At 41.8% G+C, this 17,731-nt stretch overlaps 1 protein-coding gene across 2 annotated transcripts in view; it reads left to right on the top strand.

Annotated features, from left to right (window-relative positions):
• The window catches only part of LOC147662729 (uncharacterized), a 74,833-nt gene extending 61,844 nt beyond the window's left edge, over positions 1 to 12,989 (top strand). For both annotated transcript variants that reach the window (XM_086950942.1, XM_086950941.1), the window contains exon 2: positions 8,546 to 12,989. In XM_086950942.1, coding sequence (XP_086807068.1) covers positions 9,245 to 10,795 — 1,551 coding nt within the window. In that variant the 5' untranslated portion in view covers positions 8,546 to 9,244 and the 3' untranslated portion in view covers positions 10,796 to 12,989. The remainder of the gene's footprint in view (positions 1 to 8,545) is intronic.
• Positions 12,990 to 17,731: the final 4,742 nt, after the last annotated feature.

The raw sequence follows: 17,731 nt of genomic DNA, 5'->3' as shown, positions 1-17,731 counted from the left end.
GTACCATTTGCGTGTCTATGTAAGTAAGTGAGCAAGCTGATATTTTAAATTTCACAAAATCAGTACTCGCATGCATCTGGTTCCTGGCAGTCACATGGGCTGCTTGTCAGCTGTTGCAGGGTAGTAGGGGGTGCGGGTCAGTCGGAGCCCAGCTCAGCGGCTGATTACTATGGCCGGAACAGGCTTTTGTTGCTGATAAAGATGTGGGTGGGGCTGGAGGAGAGCAGATGCAGCTTTGAAGCTGCAAATAAAATTAAAGTGCAGTGCTTGGAAAATCGGCGGCGCCATTGTCCCAGGTGGGCATGTCATGTTACCTGCATTAAGAAAAACTCATTACAGAAAATAGAGCACGCACCATGTAACAACCAAGTAAAGGTGCTAGTAGCCATGGGAGTATACAAATGGCGACATGCCCATACTAAGGAGGGACTAATAAGTCTCATAATGAATCAGACGCCAGCATTTACGAAGGACAAAGACACAAGCCATTCAAAAATAAGGGCGGGGTTGGGAGCGAAGCTTCTCTCCGAACCGTATGGAACTACCACAGATCATCGCAGAGCAGCGCCTGCACGCTGGATCAGGATCGACCTAATAAAGGACTCTAGCCGTTCCAGAGAACACCCATCTAGATAGAAAGAAAAATACTTTTTCCTTCCCAGTCCCACTATCATAACAAAGGTTTTTGATTTGTTAACAAGCAAACCCAGCTCAGTTATGAAAGTTGAATAAGAGCCAATCAAGAGCTGTAGGGCCAGGGGTATCCTGGCCATCAAAACTTCATCATCTGCATAGAAGAGAGCAAGCAGCGATAAGCCACCTGCTGATGGAGCATCTCTGCACTGTGGGGTCAAAACGTCATTACATTTATTGGTGTACAAGGAAAAAAGAAAGAGGGCAAGGACACACCCTTGTGGCACACCCTGTTTACCAAACCTGACTGCTGCCCCTGCCTCTCTATACGTCTCCCTAATAAAAAGAATTATGGAGTTGTCCACGCCCATCCACTCCAAAAGAACCCACAATTTTGAGTAGTTTACACAGTTGAAGGCCGCTGACAAGTCCATAAAAGCCATATAAAACTGGCCCTTTTTAGCACAAACATATTTTGCTGCAAGTAAGGGTGAATTTTGTCCGTGGTCCATCGAACCCCTCCCCTTTCTGAACCCGTATTGTGTCTCAGCTAAAATATTATTAATGAATGCCCACTCCTCCAGTCTATTTGGGAGCAATCTCCCCATTAGTTTGGCAGCGCTATGCAGGATGGAAATTTGGCGGTAATTTGCCGGATTCGAGGGATCCCCCTTCTTATATATGGGGATAATTACGGATTGTTTCCAATATACCGGGGGTCTCACTTTGGAAACATTATTAAAAACTTGGGTCAAGAGTGGGGCCCATGAATTTTTATGTACAAAGAGATATCCAGAGGAACCCCATCTGACCCTGCTGCCGTAGGGCAGGCGATTGAGAGAGTGCAAGCTCAATTTCCTCTAATGAGAATTCCATCCCCAGATGGGCAGTCATCAAGTCCTAAGTTTTTTTTGTAGCGCTATCCATCTCTACATAAAAAATCCTCTGGAAGTGAGACACCCAGGTCAATTGATCTATATCGATATCAAGAGAGGGCCGCCCTGATCCTACAGAAAAGGGGCATTTACCACCCTCCAAAATGCCTTGCAAATTCTTTACCCTTCGAAGCCTCACTACCATGCTTCATTCCGTAACTCCTTTTTTCTCACCGCCCTAGCTGTCTTATATTCAGCTCGTAGCTTCCTTATCAAATCTTTGTTTCTGGAACTTCTTTTAAGAGCATTGCGAAGATCTTTGGATTCCTTTGAGCAACTTGTCTCAAACCTCCTTATCGTCAATGGAGTGTTTCTTGTAGTTGGATGTAAAAGATTAGAATTTATTGATGTTAAAACTTTACTAAATGCTATTACTACTTGAATGCTATCAGTGTTGGTGTCTAAGCAGGATTCAATGTCAGGTAACACCTCCTTTACAACCTTTGGGAGGAAGGAAATGGTTTTAATTTTCTCCCATTTAAGAGTAGATCAGTTTTTCCTACTCCGAATCGGTTCTGGGGTAAATATAGAGCTTGACTTAGCAGAAAGAGGCCAAAGAAAACAAAAAAAGAAGGAAAGTATAATCACTGAACTCTGTCAACTCGGCTATGGAGGACTTAATACATCTCTTAAAATTAGTCTGAATAATTGTAAAATCAGATGTTGAGGTAACTCCAGTATGTTGAAAAGTGGGGAGGGGTTGACCAGTCATGGGGTGGCACAGGTTTTTTACAACTAGGTCCTAAGTTAATGAAAAACTGTTTGAAATGTTTGCGTAGTTATGATGCATAAAATCGACTAGCAATGAATCATTAGTGTCTGTTACCCCACAAATAGATTGGCCCGAATTGGGCTACAGTACACATGAAAATCCCCAGCTCAAATTGAAAAAATTGAACGGGTGTGGTATGTTAACAGAGATTCCAATATTCCCGCCAACTCATCTGTCACCTGTGTAGGATTCTTAAAATTTTTATTATAAAAATTAATCTGTAACACATCAATTTTCCCAGAAGCTTCAGCCACGACAACATGAAAAAGGGGCGAGTAATTGATAAAGGTCTCCTTACCTAGGATGATCGTGTTTGCTACAATTCTGAGTAAGCCCTCCTTAGATCTACCTGTTGCTGATGGAACTGCTGGCGTATCAAAGGAGCTGTAGCCATTTACTTAGACAGACTGCTCTGCCCAATTTTCCTGAAAGCAGATATCAGAATTTGTAAACTCTTTATGCTAATTTTGATTATCTTTTTTGTTTTCATAATCCGCTATGGTCCTAGAGAGAAACTTTATATCACTTAGCGACTCCTGCGACCGAATCGCTGTCGGTACTGGTGAGAAGGATGATGTAGGGTCAATTGGTAAGGATGTAATACTGCTTAGTGAACTTAAAACAACCAACTGAACTATCTCCACGGGTACCAAACAAGAAACCATTTGATAATCATTTTAAAGAACAGACTGAGGAGGCAAATGATTTAGTGGAGAGATCAGTCAATCACATGCCTCCATATCTTCCAACAATGGGTACCTATTTGATAGGGCAAGGGCATCAAAAGCCACCTGGGCTGGCTTATGACCAGTTCTCACTAAAGAAAGGCCCTGAGTGAATACGGTGGAACTACGTACTGGTGCGGACCTATAAAAAAAGCCCAACGAGACTGCATAAATCTGAGAATGGAGTGAAGGGGCAACCAGTAAACTCCCTAATGGATCTCTCACTAGCCATTCATCATCAAAGTTTAAAATAACTAGTCATTATTGGTTGTTTTTACATCAGACCCAATTCACTGCATTCTTCTGGCCATTATCAAATGATTTTGGATGAGATGACCTTTATAAGAGTTTTGAGTCATCTAGTGTCGAGCCTTGGCCATCAGCTGAAGTGAAGATTTTATAAGATTTAATAAAGGCACGTTGACTAAAATTTGTATATAGTGACAGGCTTCAGGAGAAACGTCCATGAATTACTGATTTGGTCTGCTGTGGGCCCGAGTAGACAGGGATTTACCTTAACCTGTGGTCTTGATAAGTCACGTGATTGCCCCTTACCCATAGAATCTTGCATGTGCACCTGCGGTGGGCAACACCTAGGGACCAAATCTACATGGTCTGGACCTACAGGATCCCTGTTTTCAACACAAGGATGACCAATAGATGTTAAGGGCAATTTAACTAACTCATGACCAAGGATCATGTTTTCAAAATTAAAACACAAATTATGACTTTCACAGTTATAGTTTTTAAAAGTTTTACAGACATCAGAGGGGATGACCTTATGTGCGATCTAAAGAATCTAAACGGGCATAGATCGGTTACAAAAGTTGTTTAAAGTTATCATGAAGATCATACCAATATGAGGGAAATGTAGTCTCTGAATGTTGGTGCCCATTCATACATGTGGAACTTGCTGGCATAGCGACCTTTCTGCTCTTCTTGGCAGGTCAGTTGGAGGGCAGTATCTCATAACCTCTTTTTCATTTACCATTTACAGATGTAGAGTCAGTAGGTTTCCCACTAAATGCAGAGGCAGGCTGTGAATGTTCAGAGGTTGGTGCAAAGACTGCCGGCAATTCTGGAAGAGAAGCCCCATATAGTTTTGTTACACCCCCCTTATTTGGAGAAACAACTAGATTAGATGACTGCCCTGCCCCTGACCCCTACAAAAGTCTTTTTTCTGTAACTGCGATTTTTTTTCTAATGCCGATGTTGCCTTGGCCAGAAAGGTATCTAAAGAGGTAACAGTAACCTCCTCTGTTGCTCTCAGCTTTTTCTTGCCCGTTGTGGGCATGTAACGGGGGAGTATAGAAGTAAGAGTGAGGGCCCAGCCTCCTCTGGGCTCCGACGTGTGTGATTGAGCCCGCCCTTAGCCCGGGCGAGTCTCGTGCAGAGGTACCATGTTGCTGCCTTTAAGCATCTCCAGGTGCCAGAAAAGTGATGCTTTGTGCAGTGGAGCCTGGGGGCTGTAGTCCGTACCCCGGCTCTGCTCTGATGCACCCCCCACAGCGGGACCTCGCTGCTGCCTTTAAGCACCTCTGGGTGCAGGAAGAGTGATGTGGTGTGTGGTGGAGCCTGGGGGCTGTAGTCAGTGCCCAGGCTCTGCTCCGATGCGTCCTCCACAGTGGGACTTCACTGCTGCCTTTAAGCGCCTCCGGGTGCGGGAAGAGTGATGCATTGTGTGGGGGAGCCTAGGGACTGTAGTCAGTGCCCAGGCCCTTCTCCGATACTTCCCCAGGGAATCTCTAACAGAGTTCTGTACCTTGCACTCACTTCAATTGTCCAATTTGAGCATATTTGAAGACTTGAATCTTCATCTTTATGTAATCAACAATAAAGAAATCAAGAACTTTACTAATGACCTGGCCACTTTCCAATTAGCTCAGTTAGTAAAGCATTCCGCTGTGATGATGGCCATCTGCCGGACCCTGTTTTTTCCTACCTGGCCACCCTTCAAACTGCTCCCCCGATTCCAGTGGCCTTGTCAAACCATTATTTGGTGGCAATGACCATTGATACACCTAGCATTGAAAAAAACATTACTGGTAACCCCACAATGAGAAAGTAGTGGCGTAAACTGGAACCATTCACCTTTTCAAGGTTCATCGAAAGGAGTGTGCCCTTTAATAGACCCCGATATAGAACGGGCATAGACTTCCACCAAAGCATGGCTCAATTCTGCCTTGGATCATTTTATTCCTGCCAAGCTCTATAAAAGTAGGAAGCAGTCCCCCAGTTGTTTGGTTCAATGAAGCATTGCTCATAAAAGAAACAATTCAAAAAACTAGATTGCGCTTGTCACAAATCCTATGATGCTGCAGTATGAATGCAATACTTGAGAGCGATTAAATGCTACAAGACACTGAATAAAACAGCCTGTGTCGAATTATTTACAGACAAATCAAAAACAGAAGCAAGATTTCAAAGGAAATCTTCTCTATTGTGAACAACCTGATTAAACCCACCACCACTCCTGGATTAGCGGAAGCTTCTAACAGCCACTGCAGCAAGATTGGTCAGTTATCTTTATCTTTACTTTAACAGGGGTGAGACAACAGTCAAACTTTTCTCTCTTGACACAGGGACCTACCACTCTCAATGGGCTCCCTTGGACCAATTGGCTCTACTTGACACAGATTCTATTTCCACCTTTATGCTTCAAGTGAAATCTGGATCTCCGGATGACCCATTTAAACCTGATTATATTTTAGAATTTCAAGAGAGCGTCACACCCATATTTCTAGAATTGTCCGTCTTCTAAAAAAGCCTTTGCTAAATGCCACTTAGCCAAAAACTATCAACCCATTTCTCTTCTGTCGTTTCAGTCCAAGGATGGGGAGAAACATATGAACAACCTCCTAACCAAAATATTTGAACAATATAAAATATTAGATTATTCCCAAAATAGATTTAGATTATACAGCACCCAAACTGTTCTTTTAACAGTTGCTGAATCCCTTTACAGTACTGCAGATGCTGGCAAATCCCAGGCTCTGATACTCCTACATTTAAGTTCGGCCTTCGACACTGTCTCACATGCAATAATATTAACTCGCCTCCCTGACCTGGGGGTACAGGGCAAAGTTCTGGTCTGGTTTACCTTCTTTTTAAAGGAGTGGTCTTTTAAAGTTATACCCCCCTTTTGCCTCAAAGAGGACTGACTCCTGACATCCCTCTGGGTTCGGAGCTCAGTTCTACCCTTATTAATATTCACATCTCAATAGTGTTGTATGCTGATGACACTCAGCTAATTATTTCCCTGTCGGCAGAGTCGACTGGCTTTTGTGGCAAATCTAAAAAATGTGTATCAGCGTTGGCCAAATGGATACACGACAACTGTTTAAGGACTTAACTAATAAAAAACAGAGATCCAAGGAGTACCCAGTCTCAGCCTAGCTGCCGGGATGCGATTTTACATGCCCTCCAGAACACTACACTCCACCAATCTAAACCTGGCCCACATCCCATGTCACAGCAGAGCCAGACCGGGAGGTTTCTCCTTCCATGTCTTAGCTCCGACCCAATGGAATTCTATGCCTCCTAACCTTAGAAAGGTTCAAAACCACTTACTGATCCAGAAACAGTGGAATACCCTGCTCTTCTCCATCTGGGTTGACGATTTCGCCTCTCTGCCGCTGTGTTTCAAGGGATCATTTTATGTCCCTTGATGAACATTCACCCCCAGTCACAGATCTGGGTTTAATCCATCGTTGTTTTGCTCACCAAGCCACCCCAGTTCAGCCATGGAATCAAGCATCCTAGGACCAGTTTCTGGCTATCAGCCGTCTTCAGCCAGGATAGCTTGACTCCAGTGGCTTATTGAGCATACTGTTCCCATGAGGCACAAGGTCAAGACTGATTTGCAGATGGCCATGTCTGAACTGGGGTGGCTTGGTGAGCAAAATAACGATTGATTAAATCCAGATCTGTGACTGGGGGTGAATGTTTTGCCATTGTGCAACATTCCGTCCATCATCTTGTGTGTTTTGCTGTTAACCCTATGTGGGAAGGGTATACCCAGACGTGGGTCCCATTCGCACTACGCCACTGGAGTCAAGCGATCCTGGCTGAAGACTGCTGATAGCCAGAAACCGGCCCTAGGATGCTTGATTCCGGTCCAGGGAAGACATGGCTTGGTAGTTCGGGCTGGACTATTTCCATGAGGCACAGGGTCAAGACTGATTTGCATGTGGCCATGTCTGAACTGGGGTGGCTTGGTGAGCAAAATAACGATGGATCAAACCCAGATCTGTGACTGGGGGTGAATGTTTTGCCATTTTGCAACATTCCGTCCATCATCTTGTGTGTTTTGCAGGATTAAGATACAGTGCACACCAATTCCCAGCCCAGTAAAAGCCTGAAATAGACCCGAAATGGAGCATCTATCTACATGTTCGCCTCCTCTGTAGCTACCTGTGCACTTCCTCCGTTTTTATGTCCCGGCGAGCTTCTCTAAAGACGCTTTTGATCCTTCTACTGCCAACTATGGCGTTTGTCTATCATATGTGTTTATCGAGTCACACCCCTGATTTAGCTGTCAATGAACCCTGCAGAGCGAGCACACAGACATAAGGGAGTATTGAAGGAGATGAACAGTGATAAGGTAAAGCTGATTTTAAGAAATTCCCAACGGTGTAATGCTGCACTCACCTGAAAGCAATGGACATCTTGTCCCACTCTGCCAATGCTCCATCCCCTGACTGAGAAGCATGCTGGCACCAAACGGAAGACATTAAGTCCAATACCCTGGTAAGGTAGAAAAAGACAAAAAGCAGACACGTATTGGCAGCAGAGATATTGCATGTATATTACTGGTTGTGATGGAATCTCTACAATAAATGCTTCAATATTCCAACAAATTCTTGAACCATTCCTAGGAATGTGGCAAAGATAACTTAACAAACAGAAAAGTAAAGACAGGAGTTAGAACTTCAGCTGCTCCAGTGTGAACTGGAAAGTACTGTCAAGAAGAGTGTGAATGGAGCTACATTTGTTATATACTTCCTGGAGCTTTGCCATTATTATATACTTCCTGGAGCGTTACCTTTATTATATACTTCCTGAAGAGTTTTCTTTGTCATGTAGTCTTGAAAGGGTTGCTGCTGTTATACAATTTCTAAAATTGAAGTGACAGCAACACATTCTGATCCATCTCTTCTTACACAAACCCTTCTTATTTAAATGAAATCTTTGCATGTGCGTCTTGTAAAGCTGTACCTCTAGTAAGTGGGCACTCCTTGTGTGCTCTTTCTGTACTAAGTTACTGTGTTAACACTAGAAAATCACCTCCTTTTCTGAAATAAGTAAAATGTGACATGTTCTATAGAACATTTAGTTAAATATCTGTGTATGGTGAAATGTCTCTTGGTAACTTTCATAAATGGTAATGACCAGATGTCTTTTACAACTAGTTAAATATTGTGTATTCACATTCTCTTACATTTCCATTTAGTGATTTTAAATCTCTTTACATCCAACAGGAAACCAGCCTTGAATGCACAAATGATCGTGAATAATGTCAATAATCGTTCAAATCTGAAGAAAATTGGTTAGAAATAATGAGCTCCAATATTTAGAAAAAGATCTGCAGAGAGACTGAGGAACCTGAAGATAAACTGATATATCCTGGAAGAGGCAGTCCAGAGCAGTTCAGTGGATTCAAGAGTCTGAGCTGTGCACCTCCACGCAACAGGACTAAGAAATGACCTCTCGAAAATTAAGGCAACAACAATGACAAACCACTTCCTGTATAAACAAGCGTCCACCACCAGCTTTGATATAGGTGTTCGGTATGAGGTAGATACAGCATTGCTCTGCTTCCTGTAATGATGGCAGACCACCATTCAGAACGCTAGGTGTATTGTAATCTCTTTCTGGCCAAACCACTGGAACAAGAGAAAACCACAAGGGAGTGGAGCCTGACAACTGAATGGTAAAGGAAAGAGAGGTTCTCTGATCTACAACAGACTGTCCCAATTTGCTTCGACCAGAAGGAAGACTGATCTTCACTCATAAATATGCAAAACCATTCCGCAATCTAAAGACATTTGATAAATAAAGAAATAAATAAACCACCTACAAAGAAGCTTTACTTGCAACAATTATAATATATGTAGTTAGAGAGTCCTGTATTTCATTGTGAAATCTGAAATCAACCATCCAAAATACCACACACATACATGGAATGTGAAAATAACACAAGTGCTCTATCAGCCATGTTAGCTCCTCAGGAAACGCAGTCATGGGATGCAGACAAATATAAACCTGACCCAGAGACACTAACCAAGAAAGAAAAATCATTCAAAAGCAGCAAGAGCTTTAGTTTGTCATCGCTACTAAAGAACCATCAGCAAACTCACACAGGAGAAGCAACGTGCAATTGCAATGAATGTGTGAAGAACTTTAATCAGTTAACACTCCTAAAAGATAATCAGCGAACTCACACAGGGGAAAAACCATACCATTGCAGTGAATGTGTGAAGAGCTTCAGTCGGTTATCACACCTCAACATACATCAGCGAACGCACACTGGGGAAAAACCATACCATTGCAATGAATGTGGAAGTAGTTTTAGTGATTCCTCAAATCTCAGGATTCATCAGCGAACACACACAGGGGAAAAACCTTACCATTGCAATGAATGTGGGAAGGCATTCAGTCAGTTATCAAATCTTCAAAGACATCAGCAAACACACACAGGACAAAAACCATACCATTGCACTGAATGTGTGAAGTACTTCTGTCGGTTATCACACCTACAAAGCCATCAGCGAACACACACTGGGGAAAAACCATACCATTGCAATGAATGTGTGAAGAGCTTCAGTTATTTATCACAACTCCAAGTTCATCAGCGAACACACACTGGGAAAAAACCATACCATTGCAATGAATGTGTGAAGAGCTTCTGTCGGTTATCACACCTACAAAGCAATCAGCAAACACATACTGGGGAAAAACCATACCATTGCTGTGAATGTCTGATGATATTCAGTCAGTTATCAATTCTTCAAAGTCATCAGCAAACACACACAGGGGAAAAACCATACCATTGCACTGAATGTGTGAAGAGCTTCTGGCGGTTATCACACCTACAAAGCCATCAGCGAACCCATACTGGGGAAAAACCATACCATTGCACTGAATGTGTGAAGAGCTTCTGTCGGTTATCACACCTACAAAGACATCAGCGAACACATACTGGGGAAAAACCATACCATTGCAGTGAATGTGGAAGTAGTTTTAGTGATTCCTCAAATCTCAGGATTCATCAGCGAACACACACAGGGGAAAAATCATACCATTGCAGTGAATGTGTGAAGAGCTTCAGTCGGTTATCACACCTCAACATACATCAGCGAACGCACACTGGGGAAAAACCATACCATTGCTGTGAATGTCTGATGATATTCAGTCAGTTATCAATTCTTCAAAGTCATCAGCAAACACACACAGGGGAAAAACCATACCATTGCACTGAATGTGTGAAGAGCTTCTGGCGGTTATCACACCTACAAAGCCATCAGCGAACACATACTGGGGAAAAACCATACCATTGCACTGAATGTGTGAAGAGCTTCAGTCGGTTATCAGAACTCCAAACACATCAGCGAACACACACTGGGGAAAAACCATACCATTGCAATAAATGTGTAAAGAGATTCATTGATGTATCAAATCTTCGAAGACATCAACGAACACACAGGAAAATTACCATAGCATTGCAGTAAATGTGTGAAGAGCTTCAGTCAGTTATTGGCCTACAAAAACATAAACGAACACACACTGGGGAAAAAACATACCATTGCAATGAATGTGGAAGTAGTTTTAGTGATTCCTCAAATCTCAGAAGTCATCGGTGAACACAGACAGGGGAAAAGCCATTACAGTGCCGTGAATGTATGAAGAGCATTAGTCTGTTATCAATTCTGCAGAGACATCAGCGAACACACACAGGGTATAAACCATCTGATTGCAATGAATGTGGAAATAGTTTAGTCGTTCCTCAAAATTTAAGAATAATCAGCGAACACTCACTGGGGAAAAAACTTTCAAGTGTAGTGAGTGTGTTAAGTGCTTTAGTCAATTATCAGAAATACAAAGACATCAACAAACACACACAGGTGATAAACCCCTACCACTGCAGTGAATGTGGAAGTATTTTTAGTTTTTACTCAGCATTAAGGAACCCTCAGCATACACACACAGGTGAAAACTCTACCACTGCAGTGAATGAGGAAGTAGTTTTAGTGCCCCTTCAACATTAGGAAATCTCCAGCGAACCCAGTTAGGGGAAATGCCATTCAAGTGCACTACACAAACACAAACAGGAGAGTAACCATACCATTGTAGTGGATGTGGAAGTGTTTGACGGAAGGGTTTTCAGCTAACTACAGGGATTAGTGATAAAACCTATAAACACAACACACATGAATAAGTTTACCAAGCATAGACTGGAGAATATTTCTAGCTGATTTTGGTGTTTGGACATTTTGTGCAATAACTGGTTCAATGACAGGTGCAAGAGAACAACGCCCAAGGGCACAAGAAGTCAAAGTAGGAAATTGTGACCTGTACTCTGAGAGTTAATGCTTGCAGCGCACAACATTTACCTCCGAAGCACTGAGTTGGGATACATGATGCTAATTTCACTCATCACATGCATCTGTTAATGCACCCACCATAGTGGCACTTCCCCAGAGATGTCCAATATCAAGCAGGACCCTTGAGAAATTTGCTGGCTCACCGCTGACTGTAAGTGATTCACGGCCAGATTCATTTGATATGAATATATTTTAGACCTTTCATATTTACAGAGAATCAACCAACCAACTCCTAACTGGTCAAAGGACAGAATCCGTGCATGATGACGAAAGTAATGATCCCAGTGAGAGGTGACGAAAAGTTTAGTTCTTAATACGTATCTAAAAGCTTGACAGTTAAGTAAGGAATCTTGAGCAGTAAAGAATTCCAGCTCTTACAGTCCAGAACTATCGACTCCCTACTTTACATTTCTTGAACTTTGTCTCTGGAAAAAAAAATGGATTTAGAAGTAAAGGAACACAAAAGATACAGATTTTTGACACAAATGATATTCAGGTTTGTTTTTACAAGTAAAAAGAAACTCTTGTTTTATAAACTGCAAGTGAATGAATGGACATAAAAAGTATGTGGTGCCTCGTGCGCAAGCAGTGAAACTTTGTGATGCAGTTGGGACGTCCTCCGACCACAAATAAGATAGACCGTAGCGTTCTGAATCATCTGTAATGTGCTTCTGTGTTGCTGGAGCTGCCAAATAAACAGTGTTCTCATGGCCCAGCCTTGCTTAGACGAAGGAGTTCACTGATATAATATGCACATCAGAAGAAAGGATACATCTTCAGTAGCCAAAGATAGTAGAAATAAGTGCTTTCCACTGAGTTCATTTTAACAAATGGTAGAGTCTAGGATGTTCTTCCTGCTGCCGACCATCATCATCATCACCACACAGCCACTCAGGAACAGGAACGAGACTGCTCTTCAGCACACCCATCCTTATACATAATACACTACAGGGGTTTGCTCCAGGGCCAAACACACTTTACTTTCACGTTATCAGCAACACGTTCTAAACTGAACAAGTGGTTTGTTAGGCCATTAGTGGAATAAGAAATTTGAAACCCAATACTTTAGAAATCTGTATTAATGATACATAACCAAACATCCAAACACCACCTATGTATGGACATCCAAAAGCCTTTAAAAACCACACTACAGAGGTGTGTACAAGGATCAAACTCAGTTTACTTTGAAATTAACATGAACGAAATTATGATACAGCAAAAACAATCATGAGGCTATGAAATGTACACAATGATGACTAGATTTTACATATTAATATGAAATGTATGTTTTTAGATATGTAATAAAACAACAAATGTATTTGAATTCATGGTATTAGACTGCTGATTGTATAGGAGATCTTAAATGGGATTTATTCCCTAAATTATAAAGATAATTTGTGATGTCAGCAAGGAGCCTAGTTTATTTGGCAATAGAGGGGTCAAATCTCAATAGCATGACTGCTTTCAGCAGGGAGTCTGGGGCAGGTGGAATCATAGGGGACTATCCTCGCCAGTATGCCTTCTCTCAGAGTGAGAGATGGGTCTTTGCTTGAGATGGTACTACCTCTCCTTCTGTGTTAATAAAGAGAGAAGTACTATCTGTAATACTGAGATCTGAATTCACTCCTGTTTTGGGAACCTAATCCAGTCGTTTCTACCCAATCCATACCAGATTTATTTAGGAAAACTAAAAATATGTCTGTCTCCTGCCACTACTCTTGTTAATAATCCATAAAAATACCACAGAATGTTGAGTACTTGAAAGCAGTGTGCCACACAAGGGATTTAAACATGAATTTGTCAAATACAAATTGTACTTGTTTTCGTTTTTTAAGGTTCTTATATAGAGCTGCTTTATCTAATAATGTCTGATGGGTTTTCTTCCTGAGCCCTTTCTCCTTCAAAGAAGTTTTCCATCGACAGACCCAGTGGGAATTCCTATGAAAGGCTGACAATCTATCCAACTCTAAACAGGGCTGGTGGGAGGACCGTTGGTGTGGCTGGTATGATGTTTTGTTGCATTTTTGATAGCGTGCCCTGTCCACCATACCCTGAATCCAGCCCGTCTTTCTTTAGTGATTTTTTTGAGTTACATTTGAAGACTGTTCCTTTCCTTTATAGTTTGACAGATCGTCCATAGTCTGCCAGAGGAGCAGGGGTAACAACTTCCACTACCCCGTTGGACTAGGGTCCACCATATCTAGCGATCTCCACCAATCTGGCTATCCCTGTGTCTTCAGAGGAGCAACAGGAGCTCCTCTAAAACCACCTAAAGTGTGCTGAGTGGCTGCCATATTTCACACGGGCGCACAACAGACTTTTTTGTTTTACTCCTAAAGTGAGAGTTTGCTTTTGCTTTCTGTAAAATCAATAAATACTGTACTTGATACACTGAGAGCTTTCTACAAGGGAGTCTGGGTCATTTTTTCCTAGTTTTTTTCTGTTTCAGACAGCCAGTCTTTACATAATGTTCCTGAAGAGAAGCAAGAAGGTCAGAATGTCTAACATAAGTAAGACAAATGGTCTAATGTACGTACACCAACGGCCCCAGCCATGTCGGTCATTGTTGTGTGGGTTCCTGAGGTTCTGACCTCAATTCAAAAAGAGGGGAATAGTGATAGATTCTTCTCACCAACTTCCAAAATTCTCCAATTTATTTTTATAATCCATTCTTCCTTAGAGACTTTTGTTGGAAGTTTGCAACATTGTGTCCGATGTTGTGCAAAACCAGTGTGCCGTTCTCCAAGGCTCTACTGTTGCATTAAATGTTGTATAAAAGCAGTGTGCCACCATCCGTGGCTGTGCTGTTGAATCAGATTATATGTAGAAGTAGTGTACAGCCTTATCCGTCTGCATAAAGATGTATGTAAACTATAAGGTTGCTGCTGACTGCGGCATCATAGTGACCACCTTCTACCTGAAATCCTATTGGTTTGCTCCTGGCTGCGGTGTTATAGTGTCCACCTTCTACCTGTCAGACTCCACGCTGCAGGATCCGATTGATGCACATAAAACTCCACCTCCCGACCTCACCAACACACTGCTACACAAAACACAGTGTGTTCGAGGGATAGGGCGAGGGAAAATAAATAGAACAAGATAGGGACGGAAGGGGACTGCAGGGAAGGGATAGCTGAAAGACAAGAAAATAAATACACGGTTATAAATGAACACAGCTAAACCCTACACTCATTTCATTCTCACTAAACAAAACAAGTGATTCACCTTAAATAAAGAAAGTGTGTTCCAATTCTTCTCTGTTGTATTATGTATTGAATAACAGAACCTCTGGTCCATAGAAAATACAAGAAAAGGTTAACCTCCTGTACCATATAGATCACCTATATGTATTCCTTAGTTCAGCTGGTAACATACCCCGCCTTGTATTAGTTCATATCCAAAATATAAATGTGCTTCGCTCCACAACTCGAAGTGATTCAAATCCAAAGAACCGATGACGTGAAAACTGAAAGTAGTTCCTTTAAAATGCACAAAAAAGGTTCCTTAATAGACACGGCAAGACGTAGCCTCCTACTACTGTCCTCCGCTCTATTATGTATCGATATCCACAGGATCCTCAAAGAATACTTGCTCCAAACACGGCAAGGCGTAGAACCCCACAACCTTCTGCTTTGGCACTTAACCCAAGAAACACTAGTGCTTTTCTTCGTAGCGGTGGTGAGTAGATATGTATCTCCACTACACTCCGCTCTCTCTCTGCATGCAAAAATACAAAAGTACTGAACACAGCCGTGTCCGTTTCTAAATCAGCAGACTGTCTCTGTTTCAATAACAAGAGTTATTTATCAAACAAACATGTATCGCGTTAAACCACGCGCTGCCTGTTACTCACAGGTCGAAGATCGCTGTTAAGTGTCCGCTCACGCTCTAGATCACTTCTCTTCAGTTCACGGTCTACAGCTTCGACCGTGACGAATTTTGCCACTAGACGCCAAACACCTTTCAACGCAACTCGGTAACTCCCCCGAGTCAGCGGGAATCAGCAGTCACGCGACTCCTCCGCTCTCCCATAAACAAACCAAGAAACGTCCAGAGTTTCTCTCGCCTGAAACAGGAAAAAGGTTTGCCTGCAAACAAGGTCTGGATACCAAAGCACTGCTGGTTACAAAATCACGAACGAAATGGAATGGGCCCACCCAGCTTTTATAGGACCACGCCCACCTCCAGGACTTCTGGGAGATGTAGTTTTTACAGTTTAGGCAGGCGCCTTGGCAGTTCCTGACACTACCTGAGATCCTATCTGTTTACTGCCGACTGCAGAGCCACCTGGGATCCTATCTATTTTCTGCTGGCTGCTGTCACTATTGTAGCAAATATATTAAGCTACCTAGCGTCTTCTTGTAAGTCGTACAGAATGGTGAACACACGTAGATGAACCATTGTATACACCACACTTTGTTGACGGGAAAACTGTGGAGGAGCATCTAGTAATTTGCCTATTAAAAAATTAGACCTCCTTTGCCGAAATATCAAATGTTATGATATGGTAACATTCCCTAAATTCCCAAATCTTTAAATTTGTGGATAGTGGTTTGCCTCCCTTTTATATGTATTGTGCCTCACTAATATTAGTTCTGTGATGCAGTGGTTCACAACCTGTGATCCTAGGGACCTACACAGTGGGTCTGCAAACGTTTTTACAAAATTAAATATTATTAAAATTAATGAATACTAATCAATAAAGTATGTTTGAATGAAGAAGCAAAACTGAAAATTGTGAACCTTTTTCAATATTTGATTGTGAATTAAATAAAAGATTTCAATATTTGAGAACGTGTTTCATGTATTCCTGTGTCTATATTTTTGAGTATTGTAAAAAATAGCTTAGGCCAAAGGTCCCCGGCATCCAATAATTACTGGATTACAGTAATGAATTCATGGGGGACTTCAGAATTGAAAAGGCTAAGAACCGCTGCTCGAATGTATTGTGTCTTTAACATTTGAATCTTGAAACAGGCTATTTAGGGAAATGAAAGAAACAGACTGCGAGAGCCAGTGACCCTGCATGTACTTCAACCAGCCCAGCCAGTATGACCCTACCGTCTTGTTTCAAACAATAATACATCTACCTTTAGAGCCTTAAAAGAGGTTATAAAGTATTTTTGGGGAGTGCATTTCGTTTTATTTACATGCTTCACAATGTAAGGTCCAGTTTTCAGAGAACATTTAATATATAACATTCTGAAAGCACATATATTTCATTACAACAATCTTCAATCACAAAACTACAAATATATATATTACCTAAACATTGTTAACATGATTATATGGTTATCACAGACAATATTATTTTTCCAAATAGATAACTAGACACACAACTGTTGTAAACTCCCAACACGTTATCCTGTCTGTGTTTGGTCGGTATGCGGCATGTCATTATCTTTCGGGGAACTCATGACTGTTTCAATTTATCCAAACAATAACTTTGCTACCACACAAGGCGACACAAGTCTGCTACCAGCTCCATGATATCTGCCTTACAAGGTCTGACAGTGAATGTGAAAAATATATATGTCGTCTTGTTTAACATATTTTCATCATGCTGGTTCATAGCAGTTACGTCTCGGATTAATGGGAAGTCCCCCAATGTAGAGTAAAAGTCAGTGGTTAACACTCATGAATTGAGCACTGAATTAGAGAGATCTTCATCCCGCGTTATCGCAAGAGCTCCTGCCAGACGGCTGCAGCCTCCGTTCCTATGCTGAGAGCCAAACAGAGAGGAGCAGAGCTAAGCCCAATTGATATGTATTTTCCTTCCTAGGGATCACTCTTTCTCAACTTCAGTCTTATTTTCACAGCTTCTCCATTGTGAGCAGGTATACAGTTTGCTGAGTCCCAAGAAACTCTACTGGCAAGTTAGCTATGCCAAACTCTCGTAGTGTAGCACATAGAAGTAGCCTTCCAGTTGCCAAGCTCCTAGGAACATCCTACTCTTGTTACAAATGTTCATATTATTCTTGCTGCTAGTAACATACATGAGTGCTGTTCTAATTATATTCTGTGTGGTTATTACTCATGTACTTAGCAACAGGCTTAGACAGT

Source organism: Lissotriton vulgaris, unplaced genomic scaffold (assembly GCF_964263255.1).
Source record: "Lissotriton vulgaris unplaced genomic scaffold, aLisVul1.2 SCAFFOLD_211, whole genome shotgun sequence".
NCBI classification, from domain to species: Eukaryota; Metazoa; Chordata; class Amphibia; order Caudata; family Salamandridae; genus Lissotriton; species Lissotriton vulgaris.
Note: the sequence above shows the minus strand (reverse complement) of the source record. Positions and strands in the feature narration are given on the sequence as shown.